Here is a 15,432-nt window from a genome sequence, read left to right as displayed (position 1 = left end):
TGCAGCTCAAGAGACCTTGAGTGTAGAAGGAACATGAGATGCTCCCCTGAAGCTAAGACATTTCACAGTAACCTGGAATATCTGTCAGCTCACCGTATCCTAAATATGGTAAAACTCCACAGAGAATTGATTCAGGATGGTAGATACTATAAGTTTCTCGAAACACTATGTTAACACACCAAGTTAAAGATTTTGTAAAGTTAAGAAAAAGCAACACACAGCACACAATGATCATGTAAGCTTCTGCAGTCCAGTCCAGTGCTTTATTAAGAATCTTAAAAACAAATTAGCCACATATGACAAAGTGAGTATTGCAGTAATATCAAGAACCTTCTAATAAAAATACTGACTAGAGTATGCAAGTCAAAAGAGCTCAGAGGAGGAAGAAGAATACATCTCTAGCGATTTCATTGTTTTTCAGTCTTGAGGATCCTGTTCGGTCACTTTTAAGTCTCCCCTCCAAAGAGCTCATCTCAATTCTCTTCTCTACAGAGCTCCTCACTTTCCCTGTAAAAAGTATTTCAATTTTTGTATCTTTAAAGTCAAACAGTGTGTGTATGCATGTATATATGTATGATTTAGAATCTAAAATACCATTCAGGAAACAAAAGCTATGAGATACAGCACATTATCTTCATTATTCTACATGACCTCATCTTCTTCAAAACAGTAACAGCCTTCCAGCTGCATGTTAACCAGGACCATGCGCAGTACTCCAGACAGTTGGACAAGTGCTCTTTGCCGTAGCAGCACTGGGACCGAGTAGTATTTTGTTTTACTTCACTCCACTCCTTTTTTTCAGCCCAGTTTCCTAAGGAAATCAAACTTATGCAATCACTCGGGGAGGGAGGGAAGCATATATACACACGCACGTGGATGTCTGTCCCTCTGACCTCACTAATACCTTTCGAGCCCGTTGGCCAGCTTCAGTCCCATTCAAAAGAGGAGTAGAGACATCAAACATTTAGGGTCTTGAAAGTTTCACAAGAGTAGGCTGCAGAGCACGGAAAAGCATCTCCACAGAGAGAGGCTGCATGTCGTCTTAGACGTCAGTGAACTCACAGGGGAAAGAACCATTCTGCTCCTTTCCTGTCTGCAGAAAAATCTTCAGTCAGAGGTCACAATCAGTCAAAGACAACCAGGTTTCTTCTGTTCGATTGCTCTCAAAATAGCTTACATTGAATTCACCACTGCTTTTTAAATGATGTTTCGAACAGAGCTGAAGTTTTCCATGTCACCTTTTTCTTGGTCTGACAGAGGAGAGAATTGCCCTATATGAGCCACTTTCCCTTGCGCAGTCCCTTGTTCCCCAGACCACTTATTTTAAAACATTAGAGTCGTACCACATGCATGACAGCATTCTACCCCTCTCAACCACAGAGAAAATAAAAACTGGAAGAGCTTAGGATTCCCTTCAGGCCTCAAAACAAAACAAGCATGTGGCTTTGTAACATAAACAACTATTGAATAAAAGTTTCAAAAAGACAATGCAGCAAGTACATAGTTATCTTTATTCACCTCCAGCAGAACAGAACAAGTACCACCGCACTTGCAGGCTGTGGTGCTGAAGACAGCTGTAGGTAGTAAGAGAAATAATGAGGTTTCAGCTGACACCTCTAGAGTTCTTCTTACATCCCCCCAAAACACTGACATGCGTGAACTACGTACTATTCACCTGTATCCAAAGAGCCACCTAAGAAAAGTATGCTAACAGGTTAAAATGCAAGTTTAGGGACACTTTAAGGCACAAACCTATCATTTAAGAAACTGTCACAAAAAAAAAAAAACAAGCAAAAAACAAATAACTACAGCTGATCGAAATCACCCTAAGCATCAAAACATCAGGCGAGCAAAAAAAAAAAAGTTTCTGATTTAAAAAAAAAAAAAAAAAAAACAAACCCAAACGTATTTCAGCCCCAATACACGCTCCGCTTGGAAATCCACGGATGCCGTGACCGAACCGAACCCCAACCCCATCACGCGTTCCGGCGCAGCCCGGCCGAGGCCCCGGCCACTGCGGGGATGCCACGGCCCTGGGGGCGCGGTGGGAACGAACGGGGAGCTCCTGCCACGCGAAACCTTCCCCCCCAAACACACACACCCCGCGGCTCAGGCCCCTGTCCAGCGCGGGGAGGGCACCGAGAGGCCGAGCGGCGGCTCTCGCCCCACTCCCGCCCGCCGAACGCTGCCCCTTTCCCGCACGCTGGGGCCGGGTGGGAGCCGGCAGCAGGAGGAGCCGGCTGCGGAGCGCCCGGTGCTCCCCCCCACCCCCACCAACCCCCGCCCCACCCGCCGGTCGCTGTCCCCGTCACAGCGCCAGCCCCGCTGCAAGCACATGGCTTCCTCCGGCTCCCCGCCCGCCTCGCAGCCAGCCGCGGCCGGCGGAGGGAGGCACTCGGTACCGGAGCCCGGCCGAAGCCAGGGCATTTGCAGGCGTGTGGCCAGGGGCGCCGGGAGAAGCCCCACATTCCACCCTTTTCCGTCAGCTCGCCATAACGCTTCCTTACCGCTACTTCACGTAAGAAGAGGGGAAAAGTCTCCATTCCCAAACGTGTCATTCCTGAGCAAATTAATCCTGCACTAAGTCAGAGGCTGGCACACCTACGCGTGGAGTTGTCTGATGCCGAAATGATGCCGAAACCCCCCCCCCGGCGTGAACCGCCAGCTCCCACAAAGAGCGCTCGCTCACACCGAGCATCCCCTTTGTCCCCACATCCTCAACACACGCCCGGCCGCTCCGCCGCGCGTCCACACACGCCCCACGTACGCGGCCCCTTTGTGCCTTCGCCTCCCCCTCCCCACTCACAAAGAGATGCCCTTTCCTCAAGGCGCGCACCCCCAGGCTGGGACACAGCCCTTCGCCTCCCCCCGAGGCGGGCGCAGCGCTCCGGTACCTACTTGTGTTCAAGAAACAGTCCGTAAATCTCCTAAAGCAGCTGGCAGAATTAGATCCATCTTCCATGTCTGGCCCTAAGAGCAGGGGAGACGAGAAGGAGAAGAAGGCGCCTCTCTGCCGCCGCTGTCGCCTCGGCGTCCTGCTCCCGCCGGGGCCGTCGCCTCCTCGGATCCCGTCGCCGCGGGCTGCCGCTGCCGGTACCGGTGCCGCCGCCGCCGCTGCTGCTGCTGCAGCGCCCAGGGAATTGCAGGACCACGGGCGAGAGGCGGCTGGGGAGAGGAGGAGCCGGGAGTGGTGCTGCCGGGGGCCGCCGGCCGCGGAACGGAGCAGCAAGCCCTGGATGGAGGAAGAACAGAAGAGTCTCCTCCTGCCGCTGCCGCCTGGATGGGCGATCAAGTGAGCTGCTGCTGCTGCTGCTCCGCCAACATCTCTTCCTCCTCCTCCTCCCGCCGCTCTCGCTGCCTCTCCTCCTCCTTCCCTCCCTTGGAGACTTGCGAGGTTAAAGGAAGACGAGGAGGGGAAACGAGGAGGCGGCGGCAAGAAGTAAAAAGAAGATGGAGAAGCGGAGGAAAAGGAGGGGACTGGAGCGAGGAAAGGAGCCGCCGCCGCTCTGGGGACGATGCCGGCGGAGGCGGCGGAGGAGGCTGTCCCTGCAGCGCGGCTCCCGCTGCTGCTGCGGCTTGTCAGGAGGAGAGAGAGGGAGCTGCAGGCAGCCGAGCCGCCTCCAGGAGCGGGGGGAGGAGGAGGAGGAGACCCGCCGCTGCCTCCACCTCCGTCGCTTTGACCATGGGAGTGGAGTGGGCTGGTGCCGGAGCCGGGCTTTTCCCCGGGCGCTGCAGCCAGGGGGGCTGAGGGGCGGGATAAGATCCGCTTCTCCGGGTTGGACATGCTTCCGCTCTTCCCTCCCTTTCGCGGTAGTTTAAGGCAGGACGTCTAGGAATAAAGCCAAAGGGGAGGCCGAAAAAAGGACGGAGCCGAACGAGGGGCGACCGCCGTCCGCTCCGTCGCTGCCTGCAGCCCCCCCAAGGCGGTATTTTCTCCGCACCCCGGCTCCCCACCCTCACGAAATCCTCACATTTCCGTTCCCCCTTTAGCCGGAGAGGACGGGGCGCTACCGACGATCCCCTTTTAAAGTCCGCTTTTCCTCGTGCTCCCACCTCGCATTCAAAGGGGGGAAAAACAGCCACAACCCCCCGCGTCCTCCCAGTGAGGCAAACAGCCGCCCCCCCCCCGCCCCCGGACGTGCCCGCGCAGAGGCGTCTGCGGCCACTGCAGTGCCGCTGCCCAACAGCGGCCCGGCCGCCAGACCACGCCCACCGGCGGGGCCGGCCACGCCCCCGCGCCCCGCCTCGCTCCGCTGGGCGCGCGCACAGGAGGGACCGCACAGCGCCCACCTAAAGGGAACGCGGGGAGAGGCGCGGGGAGAAGATGGAACCCGCGGGGCCTCGCTGTTGTAAGCAGCTGCTTCCAGCCACCCCCAGCCGAAGGCAGGCGCCCCGCGGCGAAGGCGCCAGAGCGCTGCCCCTCCGTTTCTGCGGGCATCAAACCCCCGCTCCTATGCGGGGATGTACAGTCCCGCCCGGTGCCCCGCATCACGCGTGTTTGCTTCAGCTCCCCTCTCCTTCCTTCCTTCCTTCCTTCCCCCTCGACCCCAGCCCTCCAAGCCATCCGGTTCCCCAAGGGGCGACCTCAGACCGCAGCGTCAGGCGCGGCCTGGCCCCGCGGCCGCCACCCGCGCCGCTCACCGGCGGAGCCCGTCCGGGCCAGCTCGACTCCGCGGCGGGGGGCCCGCCCTGCAGCCCCCAAGCGCCCGCGCTCCACTCGAAGGAGCGTCCCGCCACCGGCACCTGGCCCGACGCCTCGCCTCGCCACCCCGCCCCGCCAGCCCGGCCGCGGCCCGCCCGGCACGGCAGGGCAGCACGGCGGGCCGCGCTAGGTCGTCCCTCCGCGGAGCCGCCGCCGGGGAAATGCCCGGCCCAGGGAAACCCGAGGGCCGGCTGGGAACGGAGCGGGGCCGAGGGCTGCGCTGGAAGCCCCCACTTCCCATATTTCGTTTTCGCCCCAAATTCGCTCTGCCTTGGGCGCCAGCCGCCGCCGGAAAGCGGGCGGGGAGGTCCAAGTCCACCGGACCTCACCGCCGCCGGCGGGGACCAGCAACCCCAACCGGCGGCGGGGCTCCCCTCCGCCGGGCCGGGCCGCGGCCGTTGGGGAGCCGTTGCCCCGCGCCGCCTGGGCTCTGCCCGCCCTCGGAGGGGACGCTGAGGCTGCGGGGCAGCCTCGGGGACACCCCCCGGGGCTCCGCTGTTGGGCTGGGCTGGCCCACGCCGCGGTGCCACCCTGCCTCGGCGCGACATCGCGGCCGGGGCTTCCTCTCCTCAAACACCTGGACGGGGCGGAGGGAACCGTGCTCCTCCGGTGGACGTGCCGGTTCCCCCGGCGCTCCTGTCCGCCAGCGGGTGGAGAAGCGGTCGCCGCGGCGGTGCCCACCCGGCCGGGACTGCCGCCGCGCCCTCGGCGCCAGATTTTGTTGCGGGGCGGCGGGGAGACGCCGCACGCCAGCTCTGCTCAGCGCGGTGGAGGGTGTGAGGGGGCGGGCTAGGAGCAGGCACCGCGGGAAACGGATGCGGGTGTTCGCGGAGAAGATGTTTCTTTTGCTGCTGCCAGCGGAGCACCCGAAATGCGGGCGATGCTGTTTTCCGGGAAATGGAAACTCCGCGCCGGCCGGCGTGGCCACAGGTGCTGCGCCAGCCCGCGTCCGCCCCGCACGGCACCGCACCGCCGCCATCCTCCTCCTGCCGCCGGCAAAGAGCGGGCTCTGCTCTTTCGAATTTCGACTCCTGCTTTGAAAAACAACATAAACCCACGGTTTTGGTTTTTATTTTACATCGTTCAAGCATTTGTTATGTATCGTTTCAGGACGTCTTTTAGCGCAGGAATACACGCTAACTCCAGGCAAAGTTCGCCTTGGTGCACCACTGTGAATCTGGGAGGCTGCAAAATAAGATGTTCCTCCAAAAATTGTAACGCTTTCCAATTAGAAATGTGTTTTCAGCTAGTTGAATGTTCTGTGACAGTGGGAAACAATACACAAAGTTTGCAAAAGGTTTTGAAAACCAAAACAAAGACTCTCATTCAAAAAAAAAATAATAATACACAAACAAACCCCCCACAAAACAAAACAAACCAAACTCAGGGAGGGCAGGTTTTACCAAACTGTTTTCATCTGCATGCTTCTTAAAAACTTGCTGCTGCTTAAAAATCCTGAACTAAAATACAGAAAACTGCATCTGCTTCTGTGATCCATTTTCAGTTTGAATAACTTCCATTTCATATATCTATTTGTGTGAGGTGCTTCTATTTCCTTAACTCCAATCATTATTTACCTACTTTACATATAAAGTTTTTCCTCTCATAACTGCAGCAGGATGACTAGTGATCCAGCAAATATTTAAATTCTCTGGGAAAAAGCTTAGCTAATGGAAACAAAACTTCAGTGATTTGTGTTTTGTTGTTGCAGCCTATTTGCTCGGCAATTAATAACTTATTATTAGAAAATCTCTTGTACTAAAATGTTTAAATTGAAAGAGATAATCAGACTGAAATGACTGGCAAAAAAGCAAGAGCCATTCACCTGGAAAAAAAAAAAATGAAAGGTGCTCCTTTAGACAGATTAGTCCCAAATTGTTCCGTCAATATGGAGAGTAAATTACTGAAGTTTTCCATCGTTGATTTATAATTGTAGAAATCTTGTTTGACTATGCTAATCTGTGCTAAATTCCTCAATTGTCGTTCATGCAAACTGCAGTTGTTCAAATATCACTGCCTGAAAGTGGGTATCTGTCTGTTTATACAAGGAATGTGAACTGTGCATGTATAAATATGTATGCGTATAATCAGCAAACCAGGCAAAATACATTTGGATTTGTAAAAAATCATCTGACACTGTAGACAAGCAGCTTTCAGGTTAAGTTATTTGCAAACTGTTCATATGATTACTATTCATTAGCCATTGGAAACTCATACCTGATTGGTCACCTGCTTCTTGGCTGGGCAAGCAAAAGCAATTACAGAAGAAAAGTTAGATGACAGTGAAACTTAATTTTCAAGCTCTGTACATATATATTTGTAAAACATACGGATTTGGGACAAGTCAAATATGCTTGGTGGCCATCTCAATACCTGGGGATAAATTAGTGATTAATCACTAATTTGCTCGTTCCCCAATGGATCTGTCAGCCTGGGTTTTCACTGCTCACTCAGCTCATGACAGGTTCCATTGCACCCGAATGATGGTGTCGCTGATGCCACTGTGGTACTAACCATACGCCCATGCCATTTACCGGAAAAGTCTCACCCACTCCAGTGGGAATTTTTGAAGTGAAACATTGAGGTTTGCTACATCATCCCAAAAAAGGATTTTTAAAAATCTGAAACACAAAGAGATGCAAATCAAAATGCTCTGATGCAGGCATGTGCATCAGGTGAAAGGGTTCTGGGATGAATGCACTGCGTCAGCGCAACGATGAGCACAAGTCTTTGGTTGTTTCTGCATGGGTAAAGGGGATTTCACAAGAGTTTAGGAGTCAGAGTGCCCATTGAGGCCATCAGCATGCATCGTGCTTACAGGAGCAGGCCTGGTTTGAAAGCAGCAAATAAGCCCATTTGGCAATAATATTAATCAAAATACTTGAAGGAAAACATTGTGGGGAAACAGTAAAATCAAGTTATAACAACCGTTATTTGCTATTAAATACAGTTTAAAACCAAACACCTGTTCTTTCCCAATTCTGTCCGCTACATTTTAAGAATGACAGTGACTCATCTTTTATCTGGTCCCACTCTTTTGCCTGGGCAAATCCTCTTGCCTCACTCATCATCCTTATAGCCTAAGAGTCCCTTCCATCCCTTGATGTATGATCAATGCCTTGAAAAAAAAAAAAAAAAAAAAGGAATAAGACAGATTATGGGGAAAGGGAGTTTAGAAGAATGTAGGATGATGGCAGTAGAAGAGCTGACGGAACCAGCCACCTGAGCGCGGGCGAGGCAGGAGCAGCCACAATGATATCCAGAGGAGGAAACCTGCTGGAAAGGTGGGGTGGGGGGAGCAAAAGGATAAATGCAGCTAAACCCCAATCTCTAGAGCTGAGTAAATACAGCCCCAAATTAAATCCTTTATGGAAAAGTCCTGTGCAAGTTAATAAAAGTAATTGCATTTTTTCCTAGGGATTTTCTGCTAAATGGATCTTACAGAATATAGTAATTATTACCCAGCTACTGAATTGCTATCACAAGTTAGAAACCTATAGAAAAGACATTGTTTCCTAAAGCCTTATTCTAAAACCTTTAGAGTAATTTACAGAGAACCTTAATTCATAAGGTATTCTTTTTACATGGGATTATTCTCAAACACAGTAGACATGCAAGGAGTAAATACATTTAGTAGCTGTATCAGCCATTTTCTTTGATTCCCACAAACACTCATAAAAGCCACCTCTTTTCCACAAGAGTATGTTGGTAACAGGCAAACATGTGCTAGCAGCTGTCTTGAAAGTGGTTTTGGGAATTACCTAGTCCAGATGCAGAAGAAACACTGTGAGATCCAAAATGAACTGCAATTCATTCAGCAAATCAAAACAACATTTTTTTTTAAGAAGTCCAGATCTGCTCAAAGATAACTGACATACAAAAAAAAAAAGAAACAAAAAGGTAAATAAATACATTGTTTGCTTTCAGTAGTTTGTTCAGCTCTGCTTATGTCACCTCACTTTCTGCTCTGCAAGGTGACAGCTGAAAGGTTGGGTGGCTGGAACTACAAATAAAAGTTTCTCTAGAAGTGCCGTGCTATGTGACGTTTGATGATGGGCACATTAATAAAGCTGTGAAGACCATGTCTTTTCCTGGAAATTTTTCCCTTTTAGAAACACACAAAACTGTGCAAAGTTTTCAGTATTATTTTTCAGGGTAAAACTGCAATTCGTTATGGAAAGAAGATGTCTCATATGCAAGGGTAGGACTTTTTTTAATCTCAAACTTTTCAAGCAGACATATTGCTACATCCTACATTGTAATAAAAAGCAAAATAGTTTTGATTGTAAAAGGAAAAAGAAAAAGCTAGTGCCAATGTACAAAGGGAAATATTTACAACAATTGTACTCAGATTTGTTTCCTATAAAAGACTATGAAAGAAGCTAAAGAAAAACCTCATGATGTCATCTACCATTTTGTGCTGTCCTACACAGCACAAAGAACAGATATTTATTGGTTTTATTTGAAGGGTGTTCAGAAAAGAAAACGGCTCTTTGGGCTCAGGTTACTTCTGTTAAAGTAGAGGACCCCCCTCCAGAGAAACTGTCCTCTAAATAAATTAAAACTCCAAGGGCAGCTCTCTGTACTGAGATGCTGCATTATAAACCCAAAGCACCGCAAACACTGGGAGCTCTTTGATACAAAGACCATCTTTTGAATCATGTCCAGCACAACAGGATCCTGGCTTGGGACCAGGGCCTCTTAGGTGTAGTAATGCAACACAAACAGCAAATGACGTCACAGTTGGCATAGTAGGCAACAGCGCTGTTGTTACCTAATACTGTTGGAATAGCCATTCTTATTGCAAGAAAAATAAATACGGCTATCAGGATTTTTTCAATTTTATCTTTCTGTTTTCATAATGAAATCTAGAGTTAATTTAGGACAGAAGAACATTGCTATAATTTGCTATCTGCTAGAAAAAATATAAGTTATTTCAATTCTGTGTTCAATTGGAGCATAGAAATTCTAACCTTTGCATGAATTAAAGTTGCTTTATATGTAACAGATTTAAGAAAAATCCAAGACAAAAAGTTATTACTGACTTATCTTTTACTCCTTCACCATGAGCTGTGCATCTCACTAGCATGTAGCACAGACCATACACCACTACTGTCACAACAGGGATGCCAGCTTTCCCCCATAACTCTCTCTTTCAAGCCCCTTCTTCACTTTCCCAAATTTTTCAGCCTTTAAAAACAAGCAGACGTTTCCCCAGCATGGCTTGCACAGTTCATGAGAAATCCTACTGGCAAATTCTTTGATGGAACTAACAATCTCAGCTCTGAGTTCAAGTGTAAGGCTTTGTTCTAGCCTAAGCCTACAGCTGATTCCTCTTTGATATTAACAGCAGGTGCAAAAATAAATGAAGAGACTGAGTCCGGTCTTCAGAATTATCTACAAAGAAACCAAACTTATGTTGAATTCAAGCACCTTATTGTGACTTCTGAGCATCACTCAGAGGGAAACAAGTTTCTTTTTAGAACAATGCTTCATCCTTTTCACTCGGAACTCCTCCTTTGTTCTACAGTTTCCGACAAGTCCCATTTCTCTCAGTTGTAGTGAAATGCCTTCAGAGTTAACACCCTGATGAGACAAAAAGGGCAAAGAAATGCATACCTCTAGCAACCATGGGCTATTTAACATGTTTTCTAAACCAGTTTGGTTTCAAATCCATGCCCTGTTTCTATGCAGAAACATACCTCTGCAATCCTGAAAACCAGAAAGCTTGACTTTGAAACAAAAGCTTGAACTCCTCAGGTTCATTGTGCACCCATAGCTCTCCTGTGTGGACTCTGGGACTGATGCCACTGTAACATGCATTCATTCAGCACCACAACTGAGCTGCTAAAATTGAGAAAAGTTTATTATCTAAGTAACTTTTCTTTATCCCATCCTCACTTTAGGCACCAAGAAATTCAACCCAGCTTTTCTCCCTACAGAGGCACACACTATGAACATGTACCTGCTCTCTTTATATCTCACCCTAGGACATACTTGCTATCTTTTTCTTGCCTGTTTTACACTCTTTTCCCTCTCTTTTTTTTTCTCTTTTTCTTTCTCCCCTTCTCTCTCACACACACAGAGCCAGCATTTCTCTAGCTGCAGAATCAACATAACAGTACAGATTTTCTTTGGAAAATACTTCAATATCAACACGTGAAAAACACCATGTAGAAGGCTGGGGTATTACTGCCATCATCCCTGAACAAATACTGTCTCACATACACAACCTTAGACCATTGCAGACAAGCTTATTTGATTCAGTTGTCTTCCAGAAATAAGACACCACTGCCAAGTACTTTTATTCATTCTCTTATATCTGTCTCTTTATCTGTTCCCCATTATCTCCTTTGCCATCATCCAACAGCCCCTGTTACTCCAACAGCTTTCTCTCCCTCATGCATGATCCATCCTTCTCTCCACTTCACCATTTCTCCCCACACTACCACATCTGCCACATCTCAGCAAACATACTTCAAGCTGGCAGCATCCCTGCTGCCTCAGCTGCAACAAGCTCTTCATCTGCTTTCCCTTCGCTGCTTCCAACATCTTTCCCTTAGAGAAGAACCCCTCCCTGCCCTTCTGCTGGCTGGGTCCCATGGAGAGCTCTGGTCCTCACTAGGGGAGGGGGATTCTTCACGAGCCTCGGGTCTAAATAAAGATCAGCTGGTAGTGCAGAGGAAGAGGAAGGACAGAGACTGTTTCTGCTCTACCAGAAACCTGGTGCTGCCTATGGAGGAGGCTTTAGGATTGTAGAAATGAAGGAGCCTGGCCACACAGACAGGGAGTCGCTCATCTCTCCTGCTTGATTCGGATTCCTTGAACAAACGACTGGGAGACTGAGTACAGCTCAAGCAGAACAAATAGGACACATCCTACCCCCGTGATAACACAGGATCAACAGCTATTCCGAAAGAGCCCAGAAATAAAATGAGCACAAATAATTTCTTTATGAGTTTTCCTTAGAAAGAAAGTAAAGTTATGTTCCATAGGTGTAACTGACAAGAGTCCTATTCAGGTTAGGAAACTTTGTATTCATGCTAGCCAAACAGGATGGGGATTTTAAAAGAAATCAATTGCTTTATTATACAGAAAACAAATACAGAGCAATATACTGCAAAACGCTGCGATCACATTTGGAAAGAACAGACCTGAGTATCAAGTAGATTTTGCAAACAGTTTATTTGAACTGGTCTTTTTTTTCTTTTTTTTTTTCCTGCACATCTCCTGCACCTTTAGGACAAAAGCAGAAGAGAAAGCACAGTGTAACCCACTTGAAGCCATCTCCACGGTATCTTCAGCTCAGCTTTCTCTTACTGGATAGTCTGTAGAGATGTAAATGCTGCAGCTGGGGCTCTGACTGTTTTCAAGACAAAGCAGCAATGCAGCTCCCACCAAATCTGGTAACTCAGAATCCCTACACTGAGAAGCTTCTGGCAAGCCCTCTGGCTTGTAGTTTCTATGAGCAGAAAAATTAAACCACACAGTAGTCCCAACACCCAAGTTACATCAGACCGTCTCTACATCTGATCTGGCTCATGCACACTCAGATATAATTATCCATCATTACCTTTTTTTTTTTTTTTTCTTAAGAACAGATTGATATCCAGACTAAACAAGCCATTAATGCAGGAGTGACTCTGGCTTTATTTCTGGAGAAAGGGTTCCTTTGTGAGACTACAAACCTCCCATTTAACTAACTATCTATGTGGGGTTTTTCACCCATGGTTACTGTAACCTAAGTTGTGGTTTGACTGGATGTGGCTTCACTAAATGAAATCTAAAGGATTTTATTAGAAAAGCAGAATTTTTGCTGCCAATAGCTTTTGCTGCCTGTCAGCCTTTGTCCTGCACACAGCTTATGACTCAAAATTGGAGACCATTTTTCTCACCTACAAAACTATTGGAGTTGATTTTCTAACTATTTCAGCCCCGTGGAGCTCCAAAATACTAGGCTACCATCAATGTAGCTTTAAGTGATCTGTGGAACAGGGCTTTAAATGAGGGGGAAAGGGAGCCACAGGAACCTTTAAAGGGGGAAAGAAACAAAAAGTAGACAACCAGGCAGAACTTCAGCATGAGGGGAAGCTTGGGGAACGGCACATGCCAGAGGAGGGGATCCCACCCACTGCCCCCTTGCCAAGAAGCTGGGGTCCGGCTGCAGGCTCTACTACATGGAGCCTGTCACTCTCTTCCAGGTCAGTGGAACTCTGAACCACAGGCCTGCAAGGGATCCTCTTATCCCTGACATCAGTCCCTACTATCATAGACTGGTCACACATCCGAAAATCAGTTACACAGCTTCCAGTGCCCCAGTAAAGAGGTCATTCAGAATCTCACTCTTCCTCCTCCTAATTGCCAGCCAAAGTAAATGTATGGCCATTTCTTTTGGACCAGCTTTTTCTTCCAGATTTAAATATCTCTTCTGCCTTCCTGACCTTTGGTATTTAAAAGGAGCAGTAGCATCTTTCTCAGACTTCATTTGCCTTGACTAACTGAGGCACAATCTTTTAGTTCTTTCATGTAACAGCAGCTCCTGATATCCCACCTTACAAGCCCTTCTCTACGCCTCTTCCTGTTGGAATTTGTCTTTCCTCAGTACAAGTGACTACAGTTGCAGACACACTCTCGTTAAGGTTTTACAGATGGCTTAAACACATGCCCGGTTCTTTTGAAGAAATTTTGCTTGATATATCATGGTCACAATACTAGGGGCAGTGGGAGGGGTCACTGTTGCCCAAGTCATTTTGTGAGGAACATAGCCATGAGGACTTTCTTTCCATTTGGTTGTTTCCAACTGATAAGCTCAAGGACAAAATTCATCTTCATCCCTAGGTGAATGATTTTGCACTTTGTACTGCTACCTTTCATTCTGCTTCCAGTAATACAGACCTCAGAGCTCTCTGAATCATCCCAAAATCTGCTTCAGCTCCCCTCTGTGCAGACAATGGCCTCTCAGATTTTATAAACTATAAACTCTGCTAAGACACCCATACTTGCATACAGGAAAGAAAATACAAAACCAGTTCAGTCCCCAAACAAATTCTTGCAAAATTTAACTCACAACCTTCCTTATGCCAGCGGGGCGGTTGTCCTCCCTTTACCTATAAGCTCTTCGTTCTCGGGTGGTCTACAGCTACGCTTCTGCAGACTTCGCAAACACTCAAGACATTGCCTGACAGCCCTGCAAAACAGGGAGGTCTTATTCATGAATGCTGCCTTACAGAGGAAGGAACACAGAAGTTTAATTTTTCTCCATGAAGTTATGCAGGAAGTTTAGAAGAAGAGTTATAAAAGATGGTTGAAAGAATGACACAGAAGTATCCTGGTCCCCCCTCTATTCCTCTGCCTGCAACATTACTCTCTGTTTTCTCATCCATCGCATGTACGAGGAAGGAGTCCAGGCTGGGGCTGGCTTCAGGCAGAGGCAAAGCAAGCAGATCCTGAAAGCCGCAGACTGCCAGAGGGCACCTGGCTGCCTGCTCTGCCCTTCCAGGAAGGCAAGCAGACGAGCTCTTCCAGCAGCGTAGCCACCCAAAGAGCATAGCTCCAGCCCTGCCTAAAAAGCCTCCTGCTGCCCCAGCCACCCAGGGTATGATCCAAGGCATGGCTTGCCCTTAGTGCCTGCTGTCCTGCTTTTGGAAGGAAAACAAATTTCTGCTCTCCTTTGTTTTCCTTCTTCCCATGGCCATTTTTCTTTGTTATACGTGACACTAAACAGTTTTTAAAACAAACCCTCACATTCAACAGAAGTGGAATTTTTCAAAACCGCACTCAGTGCTGAGATCAAACCATCCCTCCTTGGCTGGGAACTACCAGCCTTCTATGCAAGCCCGCCCTACCAAACCTTAAATTACAACATGCATAAATTACTTAATTTAATCTGAAAAGAAATTTAGAAACTCCAAGCAACAGTAACTGACCTGCTGTTTGATAAAAAGACCCCTCTTGGTTTATTTGTTTGCTCAAAAAAGCCTCCACCTCCCCAGCTACACACACTTTCTTGAAAGTGAGAATTTGTTTTCTGGAATCAGGTATCTGGCCTGGCCTGGCCATGGAAGGAAGATTCCCACCTAGAGATAAGTACATTGTCAGTATTAACAGCTTTCATGAGATTGCTGCATTATGCTGCCAAGTGAAAATATTAGATCCACGTGACCCGCGTTGAAGCCTGGCGCACAGTTTGAGATGCTTCTGAAGTTTTTCTTAGATTTTTTCTGATAGCTGGGTTTTTCAGACAGCGATACAAACGTAATGGACAGAGCAGCAGCTGCTGCAGTGCCACTGACCTGTAGTCCTCTTTGGGACACAGATGACCCAACCACAGCTGGATTTACTACAGCACCTACTTCTGTGTGCGCTGTGTGTCAGATTAGGTTTTTCAAAAGACATTTTGAAGTGTCTTATTTTGAGTAACAACAAAAAGTTAATTCACGCTACTACTCTTCCATAGCCACCAGCATAGCTGTGTTTCAGCAAAGCTATTTCTCTCTAGAAAAGAGATCTCTGTGTAAAGCCCATACTACTTCCCCAACTCTCTGTAGCACTTTAAGGAAACACAAGAATAAATGTAGGAAGGAATAGAAAAGATCTATAAATCTGATGTATGAAATTATACAAAAGAGAAAGGAAAACCAGCTGTGTTTTCAGATGGCAGGTTAAAATTTGGAAGGAAGGGAAATGTAGGGAAAGGTAATGGAAAAGTCACCACCTTGGAGCTCTGGGGG

At 48.1% G+C, this 15,432-nt stretch overlaps 1 protein-coding gene and 1 long non-coding RNA gene across 2 annotated transcripts in view; both read right to left on the bottom strand.

Moving 5' to 3' along the window:
* PDE10A (phosphodiesterase 10A) overlaps nucleotides 1-3,784 on the bottom strand; it is a 187,448-nt gene extending 183,664 nt beyond the window's left edge. Inside the window, exon 1 of the mRNA XM_086743459.1 lies at nucleotides 2,899-3,784. Within this exon, the coding sequence (XP_086599585.1) occupies nucleotides 2,899-3,784 (886 nt within the window). The remainder of the gene's footprint in view (nucleotides 1-2,898) is intronic.
* Nucleotides 3,785-5,757: 1,973 nt separating this feature from the next.
* The window catches only part of LOC147601377 (uncharacterized), a 183,497-nt gene continuing 173,822 nt past the window's right edge, over nucleotides 5,758-15,432 (bottom strand). The window contains exons 2-3 of the long non-coding RNA XR_015258007.1: nucleotides 6,920-6,942; nucleotides 5,758-5,961 (exon numbers count right to left, since the gene is read on the bottom strand). This is a non-coding gene — a long non-coding RNA (uncharacterized LOC147601377). The remainder of the gene's footprint in view (nucleotides 5,962-6,919; nucleotides 6,943-15,432) is intronic.

This window comes from Chlamydotis macqueenii, chromosome 3, assembly GCF_036417535.1.
Source record: "Chlamydotis macqueenii isolate bChlMac1 chromosome 3, bChlMac1.mat, whole genome shotgun sequence".
Taxonomy (NCBI): Eukaryota; Metazoa; Chordata; class Aves; order Otidiformes; family Otididae; genus Chlamydotis; species Chlamydotis macqueenii.
This window is presented reverse-complemented; position numbering and strand designations above follow the sequence as displayed.